Source organism: Poecilia reticulata, chromosome 20 (genome assembly GCF_904066995.2).
Source record: "Poecilia reticulata chromosome 20, P_reticulata-male-v2, whole genome shotgun sequence".
Lineage (NCBI taxonomy): Eukaryota > Metazoa > Chordata > Actinopteri > Cyprinodontiformes > Poeciliidae > Poecilia > Poecilia reticulata.
Genome location: NC_088849.1, coordinates 6148263 through 6160602, shown reverse-complemented (window position 1 = coordinate 6160602; position 12340 = coordinate 6148263). Strand labels below are relative to the sequence as shown.

The 12340-nt window shown below is 41.5% G+C and overlaps 1 protein-coding gene across 2 annotated transcripts in view; it reads left to right on the top strand.

Moving 5' to 3' along the window:
* LOC103482325 (partitioning defective 3 homolog) overlaps positions 1–12340 on the top strand; it is a 388210-nt gene that overhangs the window by 361491 nt on the left and 14379 nt on the right. For both annotated transcript variants that reach the window (XM_081602034.1, XM_008438421.3), the window contains one exon: positions 3026–3146. In XM_081602034.1, coding sequence (XP_081458160.1) covers positions 3026–3146 — 121 coding nt within the window. The remainder of the gene's footprint in view (positions 1–3025; positions 3147–12340) is intronic.

Here is a 12340-nt window from a genome sequence, read left to right as displayed (position 1 = left end):
GCCCGAGTGCCTGGCCATCGGGCTTAGCATGTTTTCTGGGGGAAACCCTGGACAAGCATCTAAATTGTCACACTTATGATCATGACAGCCATTCTGTATGCAACCTCTGTGCACATATTACCAGAGACCTTTTTCCTCTTACACGGGTAAGAGCAAACTAATGAGGATTGCTCATTTATGTTCACTAATACCCACCTAATGCTGCAGTAACACATTCTGCCAGTCTGAGGTTGTCTCCTGATCTGAGTTGCCGGTTTCCTGCGCCAGTCTCCGCTTGTCTCACTTCTACTTTAGGCTCATTACAGACGCTGATGCATTCGGAGGTAAATTTAGCAGTGAGACCTTGATGCATCAGTAACAGTCATGACCGACTAATTAACCGCTGAATTGCTCGGGCTCGAGGAGTTACAATGAAGTCAACTAAAACCATCTTTTGAGTCTACAGAGCTGTGCCAGACGCTTGCTGTTTGTCAAAGCAGGCCGACTTCGTCCCTAATTGGTGTCCTTGCTTAATTCTGAGATGTAGCTTACTCCATATTGCCTTCATGAAGTGTGGAAGTCTTTCCAGGAAACCGGTGTCTGGACACAGCTGTGTGGGGCGGAGGACCGAGAACAGGAGCCACTGTATAGCAGTTTGATAATCCCCAGACTTCCTTTGTACTGTCATGGTAGTTTTACCCTTCATTAAATCTCACCCGGGGTCTAGGCCTGTACTCAACGCAGTTTCCATTTGCAGCACAAGTTACTGAAACAGAAGGGTTATAATTCTTTAATTTGCTCCAGGACTTGCTTTCACTCATCTGTTCACATTCTTCAACCTACCACATCATCCATCACACACTGGACTAGACCCCTGTTTATTTATAGAGACAGGTTGGTTGTGAGAATGGAAGAAGAACGTCAGTAGAGCTGTTTACGGCATAAAGTACCTGGCTCTCATAGCCGATACACGTTTGAGATGCTGGTTGTAACAAAAACCTTCCCTTAAGGGTCAAACAGAAAAATCTATGAAACTGTTTGTTTGCAGTGAGTCTGGCCTTCTCTTTGACCAACAGCAGGGATTAAGCTAATTGCATGCAGTGGACTTCACAGATCTGTGTTTGGAGTTTTCCCACCTCCTCCTGTCTTGTTAAGCCTCTTATTTAACAAGCCTGGATGGTTGCAGAACGTCCGCTGTCTAAGCAGAAATAAAAGAGAGATTTAATAGGTACCTTGCAAACATATTCATACCCACTTTTCAGATGTCTATTCGCATAAAGCTGGTATTTTTGCTAGCTTTAGCAAAAAGCTAGCAAAAGACCATCACACTACCTTGTGATGGTCTGTTACGTGAAATTGTAATTGTGACGTAAAAAATTATAAGGGTTATGAAGACTTTCAAAGCTGGAAAAAAAAATGGTGTTAAACTAGACTTTCAATCATTGGCGAGAAGCTAATGCTAAAGGACAAACTTCAATTCAAATTATATCAAAGTAAGACCGACCAGCATAGAAAGGGAAAGAAAGAACATTTTCAGGAATGGCTTTCTGATTTTAATTAATCACATTTTTTATTATGGCCTTTGCTATTTAATCCACCTCAGATAAATAGAGAGGGAACATTGATTTAGCAATGAACAGCAACAAAAAGCCTCCACCATCAGCCCACACCATAAAAGCATAAGCTACCTCACACCCCAGCGAGCCACCTAATTGCCCTCGTCCGCATAAAAAGGACCTAATGCACTCCCCACTCGTATAAACTCATAGGAATCAAATGGAGTATAACTAATACAATTGATTGTGATCAGGCAGTATGAATAACACGATAACCGAGTTTCCCCCAAGTGCTGCTAAGAAGGAAGCGCCGAGATCCATGCATCATTTAGGAGCCGCTATTTATTGCGCTTTTAATGAAGCCTGATTGGCAGCGTGTCCTGGTGCCCATTATCATCAGAGGGATGTGCTCATTCTAATCTGCAATTATCAACATAATTGTGCTCGGAATCCTCGGAGTCTAAATAAGCAATCACTTCCCCGGTGCTCGCGGCGCCACCTGTGCGATCGGCTCTGGGTAGACGCGGCCATGACGCCGCCGCCAGTCCCGCCTATCGACGAACCGTTTTAAAGCTCGTCGTCATCGCCATTTTTTCTTCATTTCATTATTTATATATTTTTTTTATGTTCTACGCTTACTTTGTAGGGTTTTTTTTGTTTTGTTTTTTTTGCCTTCCCACGTGCTTTTGTTTAACCTTTCGCGTTCCCCCCTCCGCCGTGAACATCCCTCCTACTTTTATCTCTTCGTCCTTGCCTGACCCACACCGCTCATTCCAGTCCATCACCACCCTCCTGCCTCCCCTTCCTTCCCCCATCCAGCGCAAATTCCTAACCTTTGGTCACTTTCATCCTCGCGGTATGCATAAACTTGGGCTTATTATCAAGCCGGTTGTTTCATCATAATTATGTGTTTTGTCATGTGCTGCCTCTGTAGCTGATGATAAAAGGAGAGCCTGATTAAGCTGAGGGAGCGCTATTGATTCCTATTGACAGGCCCCTCAAAGGCCTTTAATGAAGGAGATGTAAATGAGGGTTTTCCACGCTGTTTAATGACTATGTGCTATAAAAGGCCGACATTCTTCAGCATTCTGAATAGAGACGTACATCATTCGGCTGTGTTGCATTCTCAGTTATGAGGGTGTTTCTTGTTTTTGGCAGTAATGGCTAGAAATAGAGGGAAGGTTGGAAGAAAGAAACAAAAAGGAAAAAAAAAAAAAAGAAGCACTTGAGAAATGTCAGTCCAGATATGCGAGCGCAAATCACGACTGTCAGATCAAGGGATCCCAGAAAGCGCTTTCCGAGGGGCGTCGGTGTGGTCAAGTGAATTATTTAAATGTGATGTTGTGGGGTTGGGGAGTGGAGGGGAGAACAAAAAGCACCTGGATCAACATGCTAGTTAAAGGTAACACCTGGAACGTTAGTGAGGTTCTCGGTGAAGAATGGCAGCCGCGGCGTCTTGGTTTTAACGTCTTCCTAACCTCTCTCGGCAGCAGTCAGATGGCTCCCAGCAACCATGACCGGATACAGAAGCTGAGGCACGAGTTCCAGCAGGCCAGGCACGTGGAGGAGCCAGAGGAACACCAGAGCTCCTACAGCTTCGACCAGTCCTGGGTGAGCGCCACACTCTGTCACAAAGATGCTGAATCAGCCACTGATTCATCTATTGTTATCCTGACATCACTTTTTTTTCACCTCTGCCAAATAAGCTCTGACTTGTCTGTTGTATTTTTTTTTTTTTACTTTTTTTTTTTCTTTCACACATTTATGCTCTAGTGAGGATTTTTAATGAAATAAATCCACAGACTCCCATTAAGATGTCATAAATTCTTGAATGGTAAAAATAAATCTCCTCATAAAAGCAGAAGGCACAGAACAGAAAGTTTGATTACTTATCCCAACAGTCGTCCGTCTGAAAATAACAAATATCTATGTCAAACCGTGGAATTCTACATAAAGAAGTGCACACTTGTGAGGACTTTTTTTTTTTTTTTACCAAATAAAAACCGAAGCTGACTGGAGTAGCAGGTTTTAAAGAAGCTGCTTTTAGTTCCAGAGATGTTTTCTTCATCAGGCCCAGGAGAAAGAAAAGAAAAGATGAACGAAGCTAAATATTAAGGAAAGGTGTTGAGACTGGGATGCATGGACTGTTACAAAGTGCTGACTCAGGCTGAATGCCACACTTTTCAAATTTTACTTTCGAAAGAAATTTGCAAAGTCATGCGTTGTTTTCCTTCCACTTGACTACCATGCCGTGACGCAACCTGGATAAGATACATAAAAGTCGGTGAAGACATATTACTGAAGAAAAGCAGTTTAGCTCTGCAGGGCTTACTGCTAAAAGGAAACTGACTGCACCGAGTCGCCGCGTTCCATTTAATTTTCATTAAACATGATTAGAGGGATTTTTACATTTTCTCAATTAAACTTTGAGAACACTTTCTTTAAGCTGATCTCCACTTCCACGATTGATCTGGGACAACAATGGGATTTCCTCTTCATAATTGGAAAAAGGTAATTAAGTTAATTGCGTTGTTAATTCATTCCGGCTTGAATCGCGTCCCACCCTGCTGTGCATCAGAAGTTGAGCTTTGACTGGAGTTCAGCTTAAATGGTGTGTTGCATCTCAACCGGCTGCCCGATATTTTTTGGCGATAATCTCACTTTGTGATGTTTTTGGTCTCTGCTCTGGTATTCACTGGCTGAAGTTTTATTAAATACTTTGAGAGACAGACAGAATTGTCGGAAACTGCATCTCCAGCATATTTTTCCTTATAAAATGTCCTTATATTTCAAAGAATCCATAACTCACTGCGCACGTCAACAATGTTCCCAGAGCTTTTTGGAAGAGAAACCAGCCTGTTGGGTCAGTCATCGTACCCAACAGCTGCTGCTCCTGCATCATATCGAATGTAGACCCTAAAAAAATCAGAAAGTTACAGATTAATAACTAGAAAATCTTAGGCAAGAAAGAATTTTGTAAAAAGTATCAGTTCCTTCATTTTAGATGAATAGTTAGTGGCTCCATCAATGATTTTGTTGAACTATTACTTCTCAACATTTTAATGTCTAATATTCCGCTGATTGCTAGTGGTTAGTATTGTTGTTTTTAACCTTTATTACTGAAATGTATAAAAGTGCTTTATAGATAAAATGGATTATTATTATTATTGCTAATATTTATCCATTGAGTAAAATTTTCCATATTTATAGATTGTGTCTTTATTAGTCATTTTAACTGAAGTTTAAACCAGAAGTTTGCATACACTACATAAAAGAAACATATTTTCTCACACTGTCTGACGTGAAATCAGAATAAACTTTTCCCGTTTGACATCAATTACCAACATGTTTTTGTTTTCTAACTTCCAGAATAATGAAGATCATTTTAAATCATTTTTATTGCTTTCTTCAAAGTCAAAAGTTTAAATAACACTTTTTAAACAATTTGAGACGTTTGATGTTTGATGTCCTGTCTTTGGAAGCTTCTCTTAGGCTTAACAGGTGTGGTTTTGTTTTCCACGTCCTTATTACAAAACCCCCCCCCCAAAAAAACTAGTTGAGAAACCGTTGAACCTAGTGGAGCCGTCATCTAAACGACGGGTCAGAATGTCAGACCTTGAAAGTCAAATTAACCGGCACACCATTTTCTGGTGAACTATCCGTGTCATTTTGTCAGTTTAATTGCTTTGGTATGACCTTCGTGTCCTGCTGTGTTTTTTCCTTTTTTGCGGTTGTCCAAATCACTTTAGGTAAGACTGCAGCAATCTGCAGACTTCCCAGAAAGTTCCTGTGTGGATAAAGGTGGCCTTTGTTTGCTCTGGGTTTGCGTCAGTGTTTGTCCAGCTGATGGGCAAAGAATCACTGAGCAGACATCTATCTCTGTTTTCCTAATTTCTCTCTCTCTCTCCTTCCGTTCACTGCGAGATGTTAAGTGTTTGTTCAGCACTAAGCAGTCTAAGTCGTTCTCTTTCAGCATCTGAGCTCCTAATTGCTTGTGACTGTTGACATTGCTGGGCATACCAGTGCGGTTCCTCTAGCAACAAGCTACTGGGCCGTCCCAGGAGGATCCATATTATTAGTCATCGTCTTATTCCATTTGTGTAAACAAGTAATCACAAAGGAAGCACCTGTAATCAGATCAACTGGTGTAATAATGCATAAAATCTAGAGAGGTTCAGCAGGGTTCCCTCATCAAAATTAGCTAAGCTCCTTGGTAGTGGAGCTACGGCAGTCCAACAGTGTTTTTGTGTTTAAAAAAATGTAAAAGAACTGACTGGACTTTTTGGAAATAACACAACAACAAAGAAAATACAGCAGTGGACTACATAAAACTACTCTTTCTGTAGGTTGTGTATGGATAATCAAATGCCAGAATAATGAGAGGGATAATGGCATCTTTTAATCTTTAGCCATCTTTAGCTTTTCTGCTAAAGATCACTGATGTCTTATTATCCGAAAATAGCAGGTAGAGTGAGTCGACTGTCGACCCAAACTTTATCGTTAAACTGGTTGTGATTAGGACAGGAGCAGAATGGCAGGTTCATGTAGTTTCAGTGATTTTCAAAAGATGAGCAGTCATCCGGTTGGGTCTGCCCTCGCAGTGTTACCGATTGGGTAACACTGCGTTGATTTCTAGTGGCTGATCACTTATAAGATGATGATAAAATATACATAAATACCACTGCATGGTATTGACACCAACACGTTTTTTTTACTCAATCGGACGTTATATACTCCACCATGTGTCACGATTCTCAACACAATTGCACTGGAAAAACAAACAGTGCATTTCACTACTTACGGTTTAGGATATTAATATACACCTCATTATTGATGCCAGCAGCTTGCCGTAAGGAATTGATATTTGACGTGTACGTTGATGCAGTATTCTCCAAAATAAAAAATACAGGCTAAGCTGCTCTTCAAGCAGATCATTTTGAGTGACAGGTGCTAGTCTGTGCCACTTTAAGCTTTTTCCTATCACTGTTATTGGTGTGTTAAAAAATAATTTAAAATAAATGAAAAAAAAAAGCCAAGTAGAGGAGGCAAGTGAAACCTGGTGGCCCGCCAGGCTGATAATATAATGGAAGAAAACCTGGAACTTACTTCGACTATCCACCAGCAGGAGCAGTCATTTACGGAGGTAATCTATGAAAACTGTGGGGGGGGAAAATTAAAACAGGAGCAGCCAAAGTCATCCTTCTACTATTTTCAAAAATATTTTAGGACCCTCACACAAAAATGTAACCTTGCGGTTGTGTTCTGTTCAGAGCAATTAGCAATCCACTTTGAGCTGAAACTGATACGGTCGTGTCGTACAGTGGACCCGGCTCCGCGTCATTCTCCAACGTTGTCCGCGTCGATGAAAGGGAAACCGTAATGACCTCCACTTTTGTAAATCCAAACGTTTACTGAATGCAACTTTAAAAAAAAAACATGAGATGCTCCAATAGGGCGGTCAGATGCCTTCCACATCAAAGACTCGACGAGCTGCTCTTTGATGAACGCCATCCCTCACTACCCAAGGTTACATCATAATGGCTTCCACACAGATCTGAGCAGAAGCAGCTGCTGCCTCCTTTCACTGTTTATATTCTGTGTTTCTTGTAAAAGCAAACTGCACCAACTTGGATTACAGAAGGGACGTGTTAGCTGGCACCACTGGTAAAAATGTGCAAAAAGCTGACTTTTTTTTTGTTTCAATTTCAGTAGCGTAACTTAAAATAGATTTTCACTGGTGGCACCTTTATTGACACCCTTGCCAATTCCCTTACAATAAATGTAACTAGAGTTTTTTGAATTTCTGTCTAAGATAATTAGAGCTTCTATGAATGTCTGTTTCATAATACACAACATTGTTTCACCTTGGGTATAAATATGGCGTGACCAGTTTCTCATAAGAACAGGGCAATATGCTGGATGAGGACTCCTGGCCTTCTTGTCACTTTGTCAATTGAGCAGAATGGTAAAAGAGGTTTAGAAAAATCCCAAATTGTTATAAAAACGGGCCATTTCAGGTCAATAAGACTACATGACAAAATGTTTTTGCAGATGATACTGAGCTGCTATACTCCCAATAGACTAAAGTAAAGCAAGAACATGGCAAAAAGCACCTTAACCCATTGTTAAGTACATCATTATGGAGCAGTGTTTTGAGCATGTGACATCACGTTACGTGTCTATAGAAACATTAGAGCAGAGCCTAGGTCAGAAGCTAGAAATATGCTTGATTTAAAGAGATTGTGCAGTGTCTGTTTGTTCCCCCATTGGAGAACATCAGGTGCTAATGTATTGACAAAATAATGTCGTTCAAAGTCATAATCTCCTGGCATTTGCAAAGCTTCAACTATTTTGTCTGGAAAGCTGAAATCCTGATGAGGTGTGACTACCAGGGGAAGGAAATTCATTAATCCATCTGAAGCATTGGGGGGGCATGCTGACCGTTCATTTGACCCCGGCCTCTCTCCCTGGGGGAGTGGGCCGCTGGGCTCAGGTGTGGCTGCTGTGAACAGCTGTAATGGCTGTGCTCAGGTCAGCACTCGAACCTTTGCTCCAACCTTAATGGAATAACGTCCAAGACACAAGAAGCCCTGTCGATCATGATTTCCCTGCCTCCCGCCCTCGCTCTCCGCTGCTCTCTGAGAGAGGATTTCCAGATGTTTATTATGAAGCTGCGCATATTTTTAATAGAGCTGCCTTTTTGTTTTTTGTTTTTTATTCTTTGCAGAGTGTTTCCTCTCTGCTATTAAAATCGATATGCGTTGTTTGGCGTGCGCGTCGATGATGAGGATGACCACACAGTGGAGTGTGAGCGCCATGCTGGTGCCTCGGATCAAACAGACCAGCAGCAGCTTGTAAATTTCCTATTTATGGGAATTCTTTTGGATTTTATGACATTATTTATCTCATGCTACCAGGGTACATGTGTCCACAAGTATTTATTGTGTTTATGTAAACTTTAGTTGCCCTCGTTATAGAACTTTGTGTTGATGGGGGGGCCTGGATTGCGTACAGCTGCCTCCCTGCTCTGTGATCACATGCAGAATAAGCTACTTTTAGCCACAGTCACTTGACTTTCTTGAGGCTAGATGTTGGAGCCTGCGCCGAGGCTCAATGTGGCTCTCTGGTTCTGAGGATACACACAATACAAGGAGTGTGTTGTGGGTGGCTGTGTGGAAAATCCACGGAGGATTCAGTTTAGAATCGGACGTGTGGTTTCCTTTTCTGTGTTTAAAGGCGACCTATTTCGCGTCCTTGAAGAGGTTAGGACAGGGTTCCATAAAACATGTTCATTAGGTCTTTTTTTCCACAAAATCATTTTTAGATAATTAGGTTTCAGTTTGCTCAGTTCTGCCTTGTCACTTTAAATCCAAATAATCTGTTGCTGGCCTCACCCTCCAAAGTCAACGTTTACACTCCCATGTGAAAACGGCAGCAAATAAGATGCACTACTATACAACCGTACATTTTTGAAAAGCATAAGTGGAGCCTCCTGTACAACCAACAAGAATGCAGGAAGTGCTTTCTGAACGCTAAGCCAACAACAAACTTTTTCAGCAGCCGTCTGACCTAACGTGCTGAAGTTAAACTTGGGTTGCTTGGTAAAATTGTGACTTAACAATAGGGTAGTCTTTGAAACAACTCATTTCCCCGTTAATTGATTTAACCGTTAATTGATTAGTTGATTTATTGTTTATCGCGGCAGGCCTAGGTTTGACCGATGCAGATAGTGTCTCGCAAAAGTTTTCTTGCACTTGAACTCTTTGAATTTTGTGACATTTCAACCACAATCTGCTTTGTGTTGTGATAAACCAACACAAAGCAGAGGACATGCATAACATTTTGTATGTTAGTTATAAAGTTTAGTGCTGGTCTAACCACAGCACCCTCTCCCATATGTTTGGTGGGTACTCTGTAAAACTTGTGTCAAACTACGAAGTTGACCACAACTCATAGGACGTTTCCTTATCTGATAGTCCAGTAGACTTGGTTTTATTACGGATCAAAACTACAACATTGGTTACATCTTCTCCAATAAATTTTCTACTGGTACTTTGAGCCATTACGGAAGATCCAAAGAGCAACTTGTGACTCCAAACCCCCAGCTTAGACGGACGCCATGTCGTGGTACATTTGCAGATCTGCCCCGCTGTTTCCATGTTTGATTGATGGATTAAACTGTGCTCTGTGGGATGTTTAAATCTCGGTTTATTGTTTCCCAACATGCTTTCACCACAACTTCATTATGACGGATGAGTACTTTTGCGAGGCACTGCAGTCGGGAATAACTGTGAGCAACTGAAGCTAAAATATGTGCAGCACCTGAAAGATAATCATAGTGATTTAGCTTGTTCGTTAGTGTGCAAATGATTTTTTTTTTTTTTTTTTTACAATCATGTCAGTATTGTCATGTGAGTGTGCTGCTGCCAAATCACGGATTAAACCATCACCTTCACTCCTCAGCATGGTGTGCGCGAGAATGTAGGCAGAACTATGTCTCAGCGGTTTTACAGATAAGACGGAGGCCAGCGTTGCAATTTGAATTATAAAAATACCATTCAGCTCTATTGATTCTATAAATATGCCCGCAGTCATAAAAAATAGCCCCAATATTTTGTTGTTCTTTTCAAGTCTGAACGTGATAGGGGGACAGCGAGACGAGTTTCCCATTCTCTCTGGTTTCTTGGGCAAGGAGGCCGGGAAACAGCAGACCACACTGCTTGCACTCAGATGGATTCGCCGCCCGAAGCTACACACCCCGCCAACCACAAATGGACTGGGCTTCCTTATAATAAATTGGCGGAATTGGGTTGGCGTGCTGACTTTAAGAGGGGATCATGATCCAAGTGGGCTTTTGTCAGGATGTGGCGGTTTACTACCATTCTCTCACTTTCTTCTCGTTCTGTATGCCCATTAGCAGCGTCAATGTTTTCCATATGTCTGTTTGTGTACAGCCCGGCTGCTTCCTTAAAGCGGTTACATCTGTGGGCGGCCTCCAAACATAGCAAGATACGGGCGGCAAAGATAGCAAATCCTTAATGGTAGCACTGATCCAAAACAGGAAGTGACTTTCACATTGAAAAAGGTTTTTCGTCAATCGAAAGTGGATCCACACCTCAGCTATTCCGCCTTTTAAAGTTTAACTCCCATCCAGGTGCTTCCACTTGTCTGGGACTTTTGATGGCTCCAAATAATTTCCATAATTACGTCCCTCTGGCTTTTATATTTAAACAGGTGGGGGAGGTTTTTATCATTATTATTTTTTGCTTCTCTCTCTGCAAACACGCTCTATAACAGCAGCAAAGGAAACAAGTAGAGATAAAAGCGTGGCGTATTGACATCATTTTTCACGTTATTGGATAAAAACAAACACGGACATCTCTTTGATTCAATTTCAACAAATGTCATATTTCATATGGCATTATATTCCAGGCCTAACATGGAATAATCTGATTCTCCTTCCCTGGATAATGCCATTACACTGACTGATTTTTTTCTCCTGGCTATTTCTCATGCATTCCTCTCAGCTTGGCGTCATCCACCTCAAACCCGTCAGAATGAATCCGAGGCATCAAGGCACCTCCAGGTCCCATCAAGAGGAGTGCGTGACTAATTATTTTCTCACCATTTGGCTTCAGTAAAATAATTCCTCTAGTGTTTTCTTCCCCTCTCTCACGTTTCATCTGATATTTGTTTATGTGCTCTGCACTCTTTTGGAACCGGAGGGAAAGTGTTGTTATAAACTCAAACATACGAGTCCAATTCCATCCACCCACGTGGAATACTATTATGTTTTTAAGGACTTGGCGAGCTTGAGAAAGGAGTTGCTATTGACGTGGAGTGAAAAGTAATTGTGGCTGTTATTGCAGCTGTCCAAGTGAAAAGGAAAGCAGCCATTTCAAGAACACAAGATGTTTCCAGGAAGACTTTTTTTTTTTTATTCAGGACTTCTATTTGCCAGTGGATTTTTATCCCATCAATCCATTCGATAATGCGTCGTCATCAGTCTACTAGCAACGGCACAGAACATTTAGGACTTTGAAAAGTGTGAGTACCCCTACAAGTTCACATTTTATCACCTTACATTAAAGTTTTTCCTACTTTAATGTAGGAAAAATTGGTGCAATGACAGACATTTTAAAACAGGAAAAATGTCCTTCATATTTCTTGCATCCCCTATTTGGCAAAACCTTAATTGGCAAAGAAGTTCAAGTGGATTTCTTTGACCGATGACTTTCTTCTTGTTGCCACTTTTCTATAAGGACCAGATTTGTGCTTTTCATTACCAAAGGCCCAGGCATCGGTTCTCATTATCACAGTTGCGTGACGACAATCACGTCCTTTTGTTCTCAGCCTCTTTTTGTCCGCCGCTTCTTGTTAAGCCCCTTCAGGCGACATTTTCGCCCTACTCTACATTTGAAACTGTTGTGTGATTGGTCAGGATTTCCTGGGCGTGTTTCTTTATGCAGAAAACAGACCCAACTATTCAACTTCTAGAAATCGGTTTTACAGCCAGAGAGCAAAATGGATAGTTTTACGGAGTGATTACCCGAAGCCGTGATGAAGTACGTACACTGTTGGACCAAAACACTGAACTCCCCCTGCTTGGTTCTTTTCCACGAATGTCCCACTAAAGCATTTTGTTCCTTTTTCTTGGCTTCCAAAAACATGAAAACTTAGAACTCTAAGCAGTTATCAGCGAGTTCAAGCCCTACCGGCCTAGTTTACCCTTCACCTCAACCCTCTCTGCACACTCTGATCCCAACACTGGGTAGCTTAGCATTTGGACCGAGTTGGAAGTTTTC